Genomic DNA, 14,705 nt, shown 5'->3' on the forward strand with positions numbered 1-14,705 from the left:
TTTACTTTCACAACTTATGCAATGTGTATATCATACTGTGTTCAGGACAAATGTAGAGGAAACAAGTTTACATGAAAACATTTCTGAATTATCATGCTTGAAAAAGCACTGTTCACATGTGCCTCTTGAAATGCATTTCACTAACTTTGCATAATGTATGCATTCTCATTGCACCTAATATCTTGATCAGTGATTCAAAAGGGTGATGCAGGAACATGCACTCATTTTATAGTATTGTTTCACTCATTAACAAGGGCAGAGGACTGTAAGTCGTTTGACCCAGGTAGTGGATCAAACTAGCCTGGCAGTGCACTTGCAAACCATTTGCATCAGGTAACTGACAATGAATTTCTTCACCACTCCATAATTTTCCTCATGGCACCAGTTTAGGTTCTTTAGACTTCACTCCTCCCCACTTTCGCCCACCATGTTTAACATGTTTCATCTGACTGAGATTACAACTAATTGTTGCTCAGACTAACCAAAATTTTGTGCAACACACTGCCTGGGTGACAAAATTCAAAGTGAAATATCTTTTATTTGTGATCAGACTGAACTGTTCAATGCAGATGTGAACACAGCATCAGTTGAGTGACATCTATTGCACTTCATTTTAAACCACATTACTAGACAACACTATTTACCCTCTAAATAACAAGTTGAATTTTGTCATAACCTTATCATATGAGTAGTCAACACTCCGGTTGCATTGCAAATAACATACATTTTGTGATGGCAAAGATAGGTTATAAGGATATAGGTTCAAAGATAAAATGGTTAAAGGATAAGCAATTCCTTAACAATACACAAAATAGTTTTACCTATGAACAATTGGAATTGCATTAAATCAGCATACACCAGTTTTAATCTGTTCATAAAAAGTACTTTTTAAATGAATGGCTTTGTATGAAAAGGAAGACATACAGGTAATAAAGAAAAGATTGGATATGGTCTCTTCTTCTGGCACACTCTACCTGAAACAGCAGCCAAGTTCTTTCAATAAAGAACTCTCCGCTCTTGCACCCAAGGAGTATGAGGTCACTGCAAATCCTGTTTCAAGACATAAACCAAAATTAAATATGGTAGACAGTGGTGGTCAGAGAGAAGAGAAAAAGAACAGGAAACTTAAATGGTTAGACATCATCAGAATACAAGACTTGCTTTATTAATTTTAAATCAGGTATGGCAATACTTACTTTGACCTAAACACTCCAGACTGTTTAATTTCATCCAAAAGGCTGAAAGCCCTATATGAAAAGAGTATCAAAAAAGCACAGAAAGCACAGTGGTGACTTACTTGTACAGTACAGACATCTCTTACATAGGATGAATGATAACAGACACCAAAGTAGCTGTTTAATTCTCAGTTCAGTTTGAAAATGTTTTATCATTTTTCCAGAGAAAGGGTAGAAAAAAAATCAGAAACATTGCTAAGAGCAATATGAAATGGGGAGACATTGAACCCACTCTTGGCAGGTGACTGACAACAACAGACTGGCCAAGAAAGAGGATATTTATCAAAGCTATACTGAAAACCTTGAACAGTCTTATTTGCAATGACTGACTGCAAACAACGACAATGACAGAAGTGTACAAAACAATGTACTGTGCATGCAGAGTTCTCATACTGGCATTCCTAAGGGAACATAGCACCTTAAACAAAACCATTTCAGCTATGTTAAAAAGAAAGATTACCACTCGGGGTCTTTAACTGATGCCTGTACCAAATCCAGAAAAACATCATAAGTTGGTGCATGAGAATCCTTCTTCATCAATTCAAGCATCTCATAAGCCCTAGTTTTAGATAACAAAGAACTGTTCAGATCATTTTGTGTGAACTCTTTATTAAGTTATTATTGTGTTAAGGTAAAACAAATGGTGAATCTCTACGAAAAAGGCACCTCTACTAGTCAGACGACTGGGCTCCTCCAAAAGGTCTCGCCATAAACAAAATAAACTACATTTCATTTAACAGTATCAGACAACCAAGAAGATGGGTCACTGATAGTAGAAGCATGCAAAGAAAGTCTAGTAGCCAGGGCTGGTGGATTTTGCTACTGGGCAAGTGAACGCTGTTCTTAAATTGACCGACAGGAAAGTTAAGTATTTTGAAGGGAATTCAAATAACATCCAATTTTTTTTCTGGGCTAGTTGAAATGAAATTATTTGGCCAGCATCTGCTAGCTGGCATTCTGAAAAATCAACTTTCTTTGCACTCTGTATAGGTTTACAAACACCTAAAAACACAGCTACTGATGTCCTTATTTATTATCTTATTACTTCTACCCACCATCCACCCGTCCTGGCAGGAATAAACAAATACAGTGGAACCTCAATATAACAAAGGGAAGGGACTGGCAAAATTTGTTTGCTACATCAAGGTTTGGTTAAATCAAGGTTCTTTTTCTCATATCTTTGTATTACTGGGGTAAAGAAAGGGGTTTGTTTTACCGCGGACTTTGAGGTTTGATATATCGAGGTTCCACTGTACAATGCTGAGTACCATCATTTACTGTTAACTAACACAAGAAAGTCATTTCACACTGTTTCCCTCTTTGTAAAGGGTATGAACAGTGGGTAAAACCCTAAGATGAGCCCCATACAAGCTTTAAACTAAAGAAAATGGTAGTGTGGATAAACTATGATTCATGACATAAAACAATACAAAACCTGATGTACTGTCCAGAGTGACACAACGTCTTGATCAGGGTTTCATAGTTGTGACGATTGTGATGAACAACCATACCACCAATCATGTCAAATGCATTGTGAGCAACCTGAAATGACAGATAACAATGGTAATGAAGTTACTCATTAATATATTGATTTACTTAATTACTTTATGCATAGAGAAGTACATGTTATGATACATAGGCCATTTGCACTAAGAGGTCATGTGACATCGTTTTTATGAAAATGAAAGTTGTATGATTTTGCCTTCAAAAAATGATTAGTGGGTCATATCCTAAACAAAATAATAGTGATTTGGTTTTTCAAACCTGCACCGTTGTCTTAAAATGAGTAAGTTTGTAGCTGGTCATGTGACCAAAATGTGATTTTGAAAATTACGAATTACTTCTTTCTGAACACAAATTTTGCACTTAAACTTCAAGGAAAATGTTGAAAAATGATGTGGTAACGTTTGCAGCACATCTGAGTATAACTATCAAAAGTTTAACAAGATGTAAGCAAAAACTAGTTTTAGCCGCCATGTTGGAGGGCAAGAGTATGCCCAACATGGCGGCCAATACAAATCATACTACTTTGTTGAAAAATCAAAGTGCCATAAAATATCTCCCTTAAATTCTTTTCCTCTTAAATTTCGGGTGTAAGATAATTTTTATGTGCTCTGTCAATTTTTGGCATCAGCAGGATTCCAACTAATTGTTTAAGGGAAGTATTGGTCACGTGACCTCTTAGTGCAAGTGGCCTATTACACTGTAAAATATCCAGAAAAAAAAAGAGACAAAGTGGCAAGGAGACCTGAAAGAAACTAGAAAGCTTGATGGATTGATGGATCAAGTGAGCAAAAATGCAACTAAGTCTATGGTGGAAGAGACAGCTTAAAAACTACCTATAAATCTGCCCTTAAGTATTTTCATAAAGGCATGGGAAAGTGCTTTGTTGATGCAATATTAACTAACATCACGAGTCTTTGGCTATACATAAAAGAAGTACACCTCCAGATACAAGGGGAAAAATTAACAGTCTATGTTTTCACTTGTACTAAGTGAGTACCATTGTACTAAGTGAAAACCAGTACCATTAACAACATCAGAAGAGCACCTGCACTTATGAACCATTCTGTGCCATGACCTTTTGTAAGTGCCTACCTGTGCAGCAACATCTGGGTCTTGCAAGTGTTTACTGCACAACGTGAGGACATGTTGAAGAACACTCAAATCAGGGGGATGATTCATACTGCGAAGTTTCTCAATCATTTGCCAAGCAGCACCTACAGACAGAAAAGCAAGGCCCATATTTCTCTCAAGATCAAAATGCACTTTTTCTAAGTTCTCTTGACAAATTTTCACAATGCAATTTGCCAGCCTGGACTGGGGTCAATTTGCTGGGAAATCATAAGGCAAACACAAGAAAAAAGGTGACTGTATTCTGATGTGTGGTTAAGTTAGAGAACAGGTGAGCTTGATCATGGCAATAGATGTACAATTTGTGCCTGGCTAAGAATTTTTAAAAAGCAGCTGATGAAAAAGTTAAAGGGCAGAGGTTTTATTATTATACAGCAATTAATGGACGAGGCTGAGTATGATCTGAAGAGCTATGGAGGTTGAGGAGGGTGCCATCTACTGAGGCCAATTAACTTGAGCTGGATAACACCGTCTAAGATGTCAATAATTCCTCACGTCACACAAATGCCCAATCCAATAATTGTTTTAACGTTCAATCAAAAACTTGATTAAGAACAAGCTAAAACATTATTTGTTGGTTTTTTGGTAAGATCAGGAGAAAAAGGGGTGTTTAGTTCTGGAGATATTCTCCAAATAGCAGATGTTGTCTGTTGAGTTGCATTCTTGGTGCTCTTCCTATGTTTCTGGGCAGAAGTATGGCTATTTCTTCTTCACAAAACATGTAAAATGTACCGCCATTTTGTAATGCTCTACCAAAACAACAGAACCTCGTTCCCAGGGTTTCTCAGTTACCATCCATTTTTCGGCCATTAATGCTGTTCTATTGATGTCATTATTTACATATAACTAATGCCTTCTAATCTTGGTCAGGGCTAGCTGCTTATGAAGAATTTGCCTTGGAATTTGAACCAATCAGAAACAGAAATATTTTGAATAAATATTTTTATTAATACTGTCTTGTTATGACTTTCTATAGATCTCATCAGTTGAAGAAAGCTGTTGAGAACTCTGGAAGCATATCATGGCTTGGAACCATTTTTTCAACAAGCTTAGTAGGCTTTGTAAAACTAGCTATGCCTGTCTAAAAAAACTGAACATCTATTCAGTATCTATTTACCTGTTAACATGGTTCGTGCAACTTTCGGCAAACTAAATTTCAAGGACAAAATAATAACAGTTTTCAAGGACTAAGATTTATTTCATAAATTGGCATTCTTCAACCCCCTATGATCACCCTATTCGCTAAAACACGTCATAGAGTCAATCACGATTTTTACTTCTTCGGCCACTGTTGATCACATAATTTTATACTACTTTCCACAACAAAACCTTGCAAAATGACTTGGTATGACTTGCAACTGCATCTGAGGTACAGAAATAGAATTTAAAATAAAGAAACAGAAATAAAATATTGTTCATGCGCAAAAATGTTTTTACATTTCCAGTGAGTTATACAAGTTCTTACACTGAGGATAAGCCAAATTTTCCTCGGCAAAATAATCTAATTTTACAGAGAAAGGTCTCTGGCTTAGATGAGGTTGTGAATTTCAAGGACTTTTTGAGACCTAATAAAGAAATCAAGTACTTTTCAAGGACCTAAACCGAATTCAAGTACTTTTCAGGAGCACTAGTAAAATTCAAGACCTTTTCAAGATTGCACGAACCATGTGTTAGGAGACAATACTGCTTACTAATTCTATCAAAAATCTTACCCAGATTTCCATTTTGCAATAGTTCATTGACCAAGTCATATGACACATCAGGAATGTCCACTAAAAGAAATTGATTGCAAATTATGTTACACTTACTTCACCTTAATAACCAGCACTTTACTGACTGTACATATGGTATCAATCAAACTGGCCCCAGCTGTTCACAAAGTGGATAACACTATCCACCAAATAAATCACTATCCAATGGAGAAAACATTAGGAAAACCAACTGCATTGTAGCCCAGATCCCATGGATAGCATTGGTATATGAGCCAAAAACATGGCTCAGAGTTCTTTTTGAGCAGAATAAGGTACTTGCTAGATTGCACTACATGTATTTTAACATTTTTGCACATACAAAGATTAAAATTTGCTTATATTTACTTATATTTCTTACCTTATTTGGGCTTTACTGTAAAGACTACCATAATTATTTGAAAGTTTTTCCAACAACAAAAGTTAAAATTTCAACAAAATTCCCAACTCCAAGCCTGCTTTTGTGAAAAAAACTCAGCTGACATACCAGCTGGTCAGCAGGTTCTCTGTTCCTAAACTAGTTCCATTTGTCCAAGAACCAATGATTCATTAAACAGAAGTTATTGTTAGACCTTATCCTATCAGTGCTGTACCTTTGATTTGTTGCTGCACAGAAGCTGGCTCAACAACAACTAGATGGTCTTGGCTGAAAACAAACACATATGAATTACTACTATCTTAATACAGTAACAAGTAACCAAGATATACATGTAATGTTTACACGTAAGAAGATCTCTCTTCTTTGCACAAATCAAATGTCAAAGTTATCTATAATGGTTACACTAGATTTCCCCTCTGCTACTTTCATGGGAAAGTTAAAAGAGGAAAAAAAGAAATCCCTAACAGTTTGATTCCATCCTTACTTGCTGTATTTATATGCACCAGGCAACTTGAAATCTCAGTGATAGCCCTGGTTGTGTCAGAGAAAGCCTCACTTCAAAATAATACACAAAATTTATAGCAGAAATGAATTTGCATGTGCAGCTTCTATTAGATACAAAACTTTAATTTATTCATGTTTTTGCAATATTTTGCATTGTATCACTTACTGGTATAAATGTGCCAATCAAAGTTGCTTTTGTTGTTGGTACATTTGAATAACAAAAACAATGTACCATTTAAGCAATAGATTAAATGTTTTCCATGTTTGCATAGCCTGATATAAGCACAAGAGTGGTTGGGAGAATTCGAGAGTTGGGTTTGCATAACTGTTGAGAATTCTCCCAACCCCTCAAGTGTTTATATCAGGATATGGAAACACAAGAAAAAAAGTTTCCTATTGCTTTTATAAAATAACTTTCCCGAGAAAAAAAGCAAACCTCTCTTGTTTAGAGCACTGATTAAAAGAGAAATTCTTACCAGTCACGAAGTCTTGTACACAAAGCTTGTATGAATAATCAGTCCTTGTTTTGCAAAAAAGAAGCTTGCCAAAATATGGGTTTTTCTCGCATGTTTCTTTCTCTGTTTCAGCCGACGAGGAAATGGGTAAATAAAGTAAACATGTTGAGTTTTTTAACTCAAAACCTTTTTCAAATTTGTGCTTGGGTGATTAGCGCACGAAAAGCAAACATCTTGACGTTACAACCATGTTTACATACTCTCATGCAAACACTCCTCTCAGCCAATCAGAGCGCGCGTACTTCCTTAGTTATTTTATAATTAACAGTTATTCCTCGAGCCCAAGTGGGCTATTGACTCAGAGGCCATGAGGGCGAGAGGAATAATTGTTTTAATAAAATCCAACTAGTTGGTCAAAAATAAAACATTTAGCTAGTTAAAGCTAAATTTTAATCCTTTTTTGCCGCCAAAAAGCCCGCACTTTTCGCTACTAATGGGCTATAACATATAGCCTAGTGGTAGCTCAATCAGTAGCTCAATCAGTAACCAATCAGTAGTAGCTCAATCAGTAACCAACCAGAATGCAGCATTGATAATAGACCACTAGTTGGATTTTACTAATATGAAATATCGTTTTATATAATGTTACTTGAGTAAAGTAACATACAGATATTTGAGTTTTATTTAATCATCATATGAGCTTCACATCTTAAGAATGGAGAGGTGTAGCCTGGATACCTGTTAACATGTCCCAGTTGATGCAATTTTTGGTGCTGAAAAATAAGAGGACAAAAAGGGTCATTTTACAAGTTTGATTTATGAGTCCATCAATCCAAAATAGGCTTGACACATTTATTACCTACCTCCTCAAGCTCTTGTTTTGGCAAATGCCAGGGTTTGCTCAAATAGCTCCCTGTCTGAAACTGTTCGGGGTATAACTGCTTGGGACTTCTATTCTGCATTCTTGGCTGAGGTATTCCTTCTGGGCTTGTTGCAACCACAATCTTACCTCCATGTGGCACTTCTTCAGCATGAAATGGACTTCTCCTTTTATTTGATGACAACTGCCTCTCTATGTTACTGTCTGAATGAGGAGAACGATGGGTTAGCGTTGAATCAATTATTGGTCTACTGCTGTGGCCATATTCAAAACTTTCTTTTGCAGTGGCTGTGTTCTTGCTTCTCGGTGACACAGCAGTATTTTGTTCATCTTTGGTTGATATAAGACCTCTCACAGCATTTGCTTGGCTTTCTTGACCTTGTTTATATGTCTTCTGTAACCACTTAGGAATATCTCTGCCCTTGTTGTCATTTTGCTGAGAAGATATCTGTGCAGGTTGAGTAACTGTTGAAATACTTGACTGCTTAGAGACACTTGAAGGCTTCGGCTGAGTGTTATGAGTTCTTCTTGCTGAATGCCGGCCACTGTTCCTGAAGTCGTTTGGAACATTCTGAGCCCCACGCAAAACACTAGTATGCTTCTTGCTTTGATCAAAGTTTGTTATAATTTCTCCCGGTACTGGAGGAGGGTTTGTCAGCATTTCCACTTGAGTTTTTAAATTATTCACAATGTTAGCCTCTAAAGCTCTTTGTATCTGGGACACTAAACCCATATTAGCAGGACTAGGAAGTGGCAGGAGACCACCACCATGTCCCAAAAGGGACGGCAGTGGAGGTATTGTATTAGGAAAAACATTAGGAACATTCCCTTTCCTTGGAGCTTGCCTTGATCCATGACTACCTTTACCCCTCATGAGAACAGAACCTCTAAACTGAGCTCTGCCCTTTCTCCTGTCAACAAAATGTCTAGAGTCTCTCGGTCCGTGCCTATTATCTCGTTCTCTACTTAACCTTTTATGAGAAGAGTTTCTAGAATCTCTTTCTCTGTTTTCTGACCTTTTAAGCAGACTTTCATCTTGCTCTGAGGACTTGGACATGCCCTGCCTTTCATCCTTTACTTCATCACCTTCAGGTTCGCCAACTGTTATGTTGATCATTTTAGTGGAGTTTCCTTTCTGTCTATCAGTAATTTGACTCCTTAAATCTTTTGATTGACTGCCTGATCTTCTTCCTAATGTCCTGGAATTTGATGACCTGATGGCAGAATGGTAAAGGAAAATTTTTTAACATTTGTTACTTCTTTTGGTTATAGAATTTACTATCATTCTCTCAAAGTGTCACTAAAAAATAAGAATAAATTGCTGGAAAAATAAATGGATAGCTACCAGCCCTTGGGAACCTGCACATTGTGCATTTAACTGAAAACCTGTGCATGTAACATGTGCATTGTAACTGAAAACCTGTTATATGTTGACTGCAAAGAAACAATGAGCAAAAACAAAATCAGAGAAAAAATCCTTGGGGATACCAATTGGCCCTTTGCAAATACTCATTCGCATGGTACAAAACCGCCATACTAGAGATGCACTGGGAGTAGACAAACAAAGGAAATTACCATTTTAAAATTAACGATGTGAGCCATTTGTTTGTATCCTACCTGCGTGCACCTTGCTCTCCTGTGTGGCAGGTTTGTACCAAATGAATGACAAACTACAAAGGGCCTATTCAGAAGTAAAATGGCCAAACAGGTTTGGGAGACACATGGTACTGTTGTCAAAAAAAACACATAACCATGTGATGAAGTAAACTAACCTGGGTTCATCCTCCTCATCGAACAGTGAATCATCAGGATGAAGGGAGATCTCATCATCTTCTGGCTCATCACTTGTATAGGAACTGAAATTGGAGTTCAGAGACTGTTTCAACGAAGAATCTCCCTCCATCTCTATTTCTTCATCCTCCTTTAGCAGAAAATCTTCATCATAGTCTTCAACAGAGTCACTTTCCTCATCATCAACGTAATCAAAATCTTGTTCAGCCAATTTGCTGTCAAAATCCATCCGCACCTCACGAGTTTCCATTTCATGTTCCTCCACTTGTGATAGACTAAATGAAAGGACAAACATAGGAAGAATAATTCAGATTATATCTCAGATACATAACAAATCAGGTTACCAAATCTCACAGAGAAATTTTGACTTTTAAGACTGACATTTCATATCAAGTTTATTTACCTCTCAAATTCATGCAATTTCAGCAGAAATCAAACTCCAACTACAGCCAACTGATTATAATTCAAAATTGTTGCAGCTAACAGAAAATGTTTTATCAAAAGAATGCGTAATCACATTACTGTTTCCGATGAAGCAACTTAATTTTCACCATACTATACACTGAGGTGCTGAAAAATTAGTAACTGTCAATTATAAACATGGCAAATTGAACATTCAATCAATGCAAATAACTGGAATCCCAGCTAACTCAAACTTTTTTTGTTTCCCTATCGAGTTTGAGTTAGCGCAGTTCTACTGTAGATTTTTTGGTCGTTATGGCTAGAAAGGTGACCGTTTAGAACTTCAACAAGCTAGTAAACTGGCAGCAAAAAACACTTTCATACAAGCGAAAGTATCAAAGGTGGGTTCTTGGGGTGTGATACATTGATCCAAGGAAGGGTTATTTGAAAGATAAGAAATACAGATTTCACTTTAAACATACCTTGAGACCGTTGCAACTTGGGGTTTGGCATGCAATATCTTGCAGTTGGCTGATGATTGGGCTGGTAATGGTTTAAGAGGAATGGAAAAGTCTCTTAGCTTTGGTTTAGCTGTACTTGAACCAGGTACACTTGCTGAGGAAGTTGGCTCTGCAGATAATATAATAATTAATAATAATAATATAATAATTACTCTACAATATAGTACAATTACAGGGCTCGACATTGTGCCAATGCGACCAGCTTTTACTCAGTGGCGACTAAATTTTCACACCTGGTCACCAACGTGGCCCCCAAGATAGGTAACTTTCTTCTTTAGGAAAACATACACTAATGATAATTTGTTATCCTTTACAAAACTAACAGATAGCTAGCGGTTTTTCTAACACTCTAACGGTTTGTCTAAACGTTTTAACAATTTGTCTAAACGCTTTAACGATTTCTTTCAACACTCTAACGGATTGTTCTTATGATCTAACAGTTGGTGCGTCTAACACTTGACTTTTACTTCACAGAGGATTGTGAAAATCACAAGTGATGAATTCAACGGCAGTTTTATTGACTTTCGGGCAAATCCATCGCAATTCTCAACAGGTCATCCCATGTTTCTCCGGGAATGATTTTTAGCACATCAATTTAAAACAATTTCTTTGTGTCAAACACGTATCTCAATTGCGGACTCGCTGGCAGATTAGTTTGATAAAAGCGACATATCCATGATTGTTTCGACTCTACTCATGTTAACTATTCATGGAAAAATACTATGAAATTGCTGCATGCATAATACACGATGGGGTTGTACAGAAATCTTACCCAGTTTCCTCTTACAGCAATACGACTAAACAAAAATATAGTCACTGCCCACACAGACTACCTATTTCTGGCATGAGATCTCAACTTACAGTTATCTGTTTAGACAGGGTTCATACAAAAAATTGCTACCATTTTTCAAGGATGTTTCAAGGACTACATTAGATTTTCAAAGACCACCTACCAGGAATATAATTTCACAGATTGTACAACAATACACATTCCCAGTATATTCTAATAAGACTTTAAGGCTTGAACTGTTTGCTTCACCAAATTCTCTACATTTTTCAGTTCACTTGTCTTAAACTGATAGTTATTTATTGCATAAAACATAGGCCACTAAATATGTAAATAACCTTTAAATTCTCTGAGCTGTGATTTACATTCTATCTTGGACAACCAAAAAGCATCAAAAAATTCTTTCCAGGCCACTACATTCAAAGGTGAAGAAAATTCAAGGTCTTTTCAAGGACTTACACAGAAATTTTAGGACTTTTCAAGTAAAAATGGAATTCGAGGACTTTTCAAGGACTTTCCTTAAAATACAAGGACTTTTCAAGACTGCGTTCACCTGTTTTGTTAACCCTTTCAAATGGGTGTGTAAGCCATTTGCCCGATCGTGTTAGCCGTTCGAAATACCTTCACAACCCGTTCAGCTGTTTGATGAAGCCATTCAAACAGGTGAAAAAGAAGTTCCCCTGCTCATGTTAGCCATTTGGAATACTTCATAACCCGTTCAGCTGTTCGTTGAACCCATTTAAACGGGTGAGTGAGCTGTTTGAAACCCATTCGGAATCCGTGCATTTCACCCATTTAACGGAACGCCATTAGTGTACGTTTTCCTGTGAAAGGTCACATATCTCGAATTTCATCTTATAGATTTTTGTGAAACTTTGCACAACAGAAGACAAGTACCCAAAGCATAGGTGGCATAAAGCATTTCCAAAGAAAATGTCGATGACGGCAAAAATTCGATTTAGAGCTAAAACTATTGTGACATCATTTTCATGTGATATGTATTATGATCGCCCAAAAATTAGTGTCATAATAAAGTTTAATGTGTGGTTCCAGAAAATATCCATACCCCCACCACGGAAGACTCTTTGATTAGCACCCCCCCACCCCCCAGGATTTTCCGTTCCAGGGGGTCTTTGATGACCCCCCCTCCCCCCAGGAATTTCCAGAATTTTTAAATGGGGACTTCACTTACCACACTTTGGAAATTCAAAGTAGTTTGGGTACTTAAAAACAAGGAAAGTTAATACTAACTCAGTAATGAAAATAGGGTAGAATTTTATTACAACAGTGCAGCGTAAACGTTTGTTAAGTTTATTATTCAGCCAAACTTTTAGCTTTTTAGCCATCACGTTTGCAAATTATGTCTGTGTTGTTTTTATGTAAGCTTATAAATTAAGCTTAAACATTTGGGTTGCAAAGTTTAAACGTCGATTGTTCTACGTTTTTGTGTTTACTCCGACACGAACATTATGAAGAGAACGCAAGTTTCACCCGCTTAAACCATGTTAACCAACTTTGCAAACGGTAGCAAGAAAAACCCAGAAACTTACAAGGTGCCTGTCTGGCTGTTTATATTTCTACACATTTTGTCAGTTTCTTCAGGTTGACTATTATTTAAGGGCCGAAAACTTCACCAACACGTACATTCCAACGCACTAGGTTTTGTGAACATCGTCACGATTGCAGAAGTTACTAGCCAGGTAGCCGGGCCTTGTGAAGGTCGAGCAAGAAATGGGAACGAAAGTACTCTCGTCTCATCGCATTTTTCATGAGTTACTACCCTCGATAATAACTGATAAAACATGAAACCTATCAAAAATGTGTGTCCTGCATGTCAAGGTAGCGAAAAGGGATACTCAGTGAACAGAAGTGAAAGCACTTTAATGTTGGTCGGACGAAAACAAGACGAAGACAAGACTCCAGTCATGTCTGCCATTTTCAATCGTTTTCGACTTCGTTCCAAAGACACATCGTTCTTCTGGAGATTGTAGCGCTAGCTAACTCAAAGAAAAACAGAAACATTAAACCTAATGATGTTAACCTCATGTCAATGGCCAGGAGTACTGACTTTTGTTTCAAAACAACGTACGTAGGTATGTTTTTGTGCTTCAGATCGATAGTACGTTGCATTCAATGTTTTGTAAGTGGTCTGTCACCCTTTGGAAAATAGTTTCCCATGAACCCCCCCCCCCCCCACCCCTCGAAAATTACTGCCTTTGAACCTCCCCCTCCCCCTCGGAATTTCCAATGATCTTCCGTTGGGGGGCAGGGGTATGGATATTTTCTGGAACCACACAATCTATGTTTAATACATGTGTTATGTTTTTACAATAAAGATCATATTTGTTTAAGTATAAGAGATTCAAAGATGGAAGGTGTACCTACAAAAATACTGGGCCGAGCGACCTTAAAGGGTTAAACCACTGCATCGCACAGATAGCAGCCCATAGGCCCCACCCATTGGGGTCTAGTTTGCAGTAAAGAGAAGACCGGCATGGCGAAACAACAATGTACCATAGAAACCTTGGCCGGGAAACTGGGCTAATTTAAAAAAGAGAAGCTTTTAATGCATTGTGCTAGACGACGAGTAGATTGGTTCATAAACTAAAATATAAAGCTGCTTTTTTCCACAGAACACGTTTTTATTTTCTTCTTAGCTCCTGAATTTCTGTTGTCTAGAGCTAGAGCAAATGTGGGACGCTGACGCAGCCTAACCATCCAAACAGCGTGATGACAGGAGCGTAAATTTAGATAGTCGGTTCTCACGACTTATTTTCGATCTAGAAGGGGTTCAAAATGCCCGATAAATTCTTTGCTTTCTATATAATTAAGGGTTTAACCCTACTAAATACTTACTGGAGCCATTAACATCATTCTCGGCACTATCTGCAGCACTGCCATTAGCGACCTTGGAAGCAGGATCATGCAATGAAGGGATGGACAAGCGCGAAAGCACAGCCGATTCTTTCCTCAATTCTTTCTCACGCTTAATTTCCTCAAGTGATTTGACTGTCACTTTTTCCAAATCCGTAGATTCTAGGATAGAAGCTGCTTTTAGAAAAAGGAGCAATTCGAATTTGTTTTAACAAGGTAAACATATCTTAAGCTCACCAGTTTTATTTTGGCTGATTCGAACGATCTTTCGTGGTTGGGTGGAACTCACAGGCGGTTTGAGGCGAAATTCTTTGCTTTCTTCGTTCGGTAAGGTTACCATTAAGTCTGTCTTTTGAAAAGTTTTTCTTTGCCCTCTTCCTCGACTACGAGGTGCTCCCTTTTTACCGCCTCGTAGACTCTGTTCTTCCTTCATGCTACAGACAAGATGGAGCCCTTTCACACATTCGCAATTCCATGTGACCAGAGTGGTTGCGC

At 37.5% G+C, this 14,705-nt stretch overlaps 1 protein-coding gene across 1 annotated transcript in view; it reads right to left on the reverse strand.

Moving 5' to 3' along the window:
- The window catches only part of LOC140933813 (uncharacterized), a 29,838-nt gene extending 15,164 nt beyond the window's left edge, over window positions 1-14,674 (reverse strand). Inside the window, exons 1-13 of the mRNA XM_073383471.1 lie at window positions 14,448-14,674; window positions 14,193-14,372; window positions 10,511-10,658; window positions 9,608-9,901; window positions 7,819-9,049; window positions 7,694-7,728; window positions 6,211-6,263; window positions 5,582-5,641; window positions 3,834-3,955; window positions 2,671-2,777; window positions 1,696-1,794; window positions 1,197-1,247; window positions 975-1,050 (exon numbers count right to left, since the gene is read on the reverse strand). Of these exons, the coding sequence (XP_073239572.1) occupies window positions 975-1,050; window positions 1,197-1,247; window positions 1,696-1,794; window positions 2,671-2,777; window positions 3,834-3,955; window positions 5,582-5,641; window positions 6,211-6,263; window positions 7,694-7,728; window positions 7,819-9,049; window positions 9,608-9,901; window positions 10,511-10,658; window positions 14,193-14,372; window positions 14,448-14,643 (2,652 nt within the window). The 5' untranslated portion in view covers window positions 14,644-14,674. The remainder of the gene's footprint in view (window positions 1-974; window positions 1,051-1,196; window positions 1,248-1,695; window positions 1,795-2,670; window positions 2,778-3,833; window positions 3,956-5,581; window positions 5,642-6,210; window positions 6,264-7,693; window positions 7,729-7,818; window positions 9,050-9,607; window positions 9,902-10,510; window positions 10,659-14,192; window positions 14,373-14,447) is intronic.
- Between the last annotated feature and the right edge of the window lie 31 nt (window positions 14,675-14,705).

The sequence above is a fragment of the Porites lutea genome, chromosome 4 (genome assembly GCF_958299795.1).
Source record: "Porites lutea chromosome 4, jaPorLute2.1, whole genome shotgun sequence".
NCBI classification, from domain to species: domain Eukaryota; kingdom Metazoa; phylum Cnidaria; class Anthozoa; order Scleractinia; family Poritidae; genus Porites; species Porites lutea.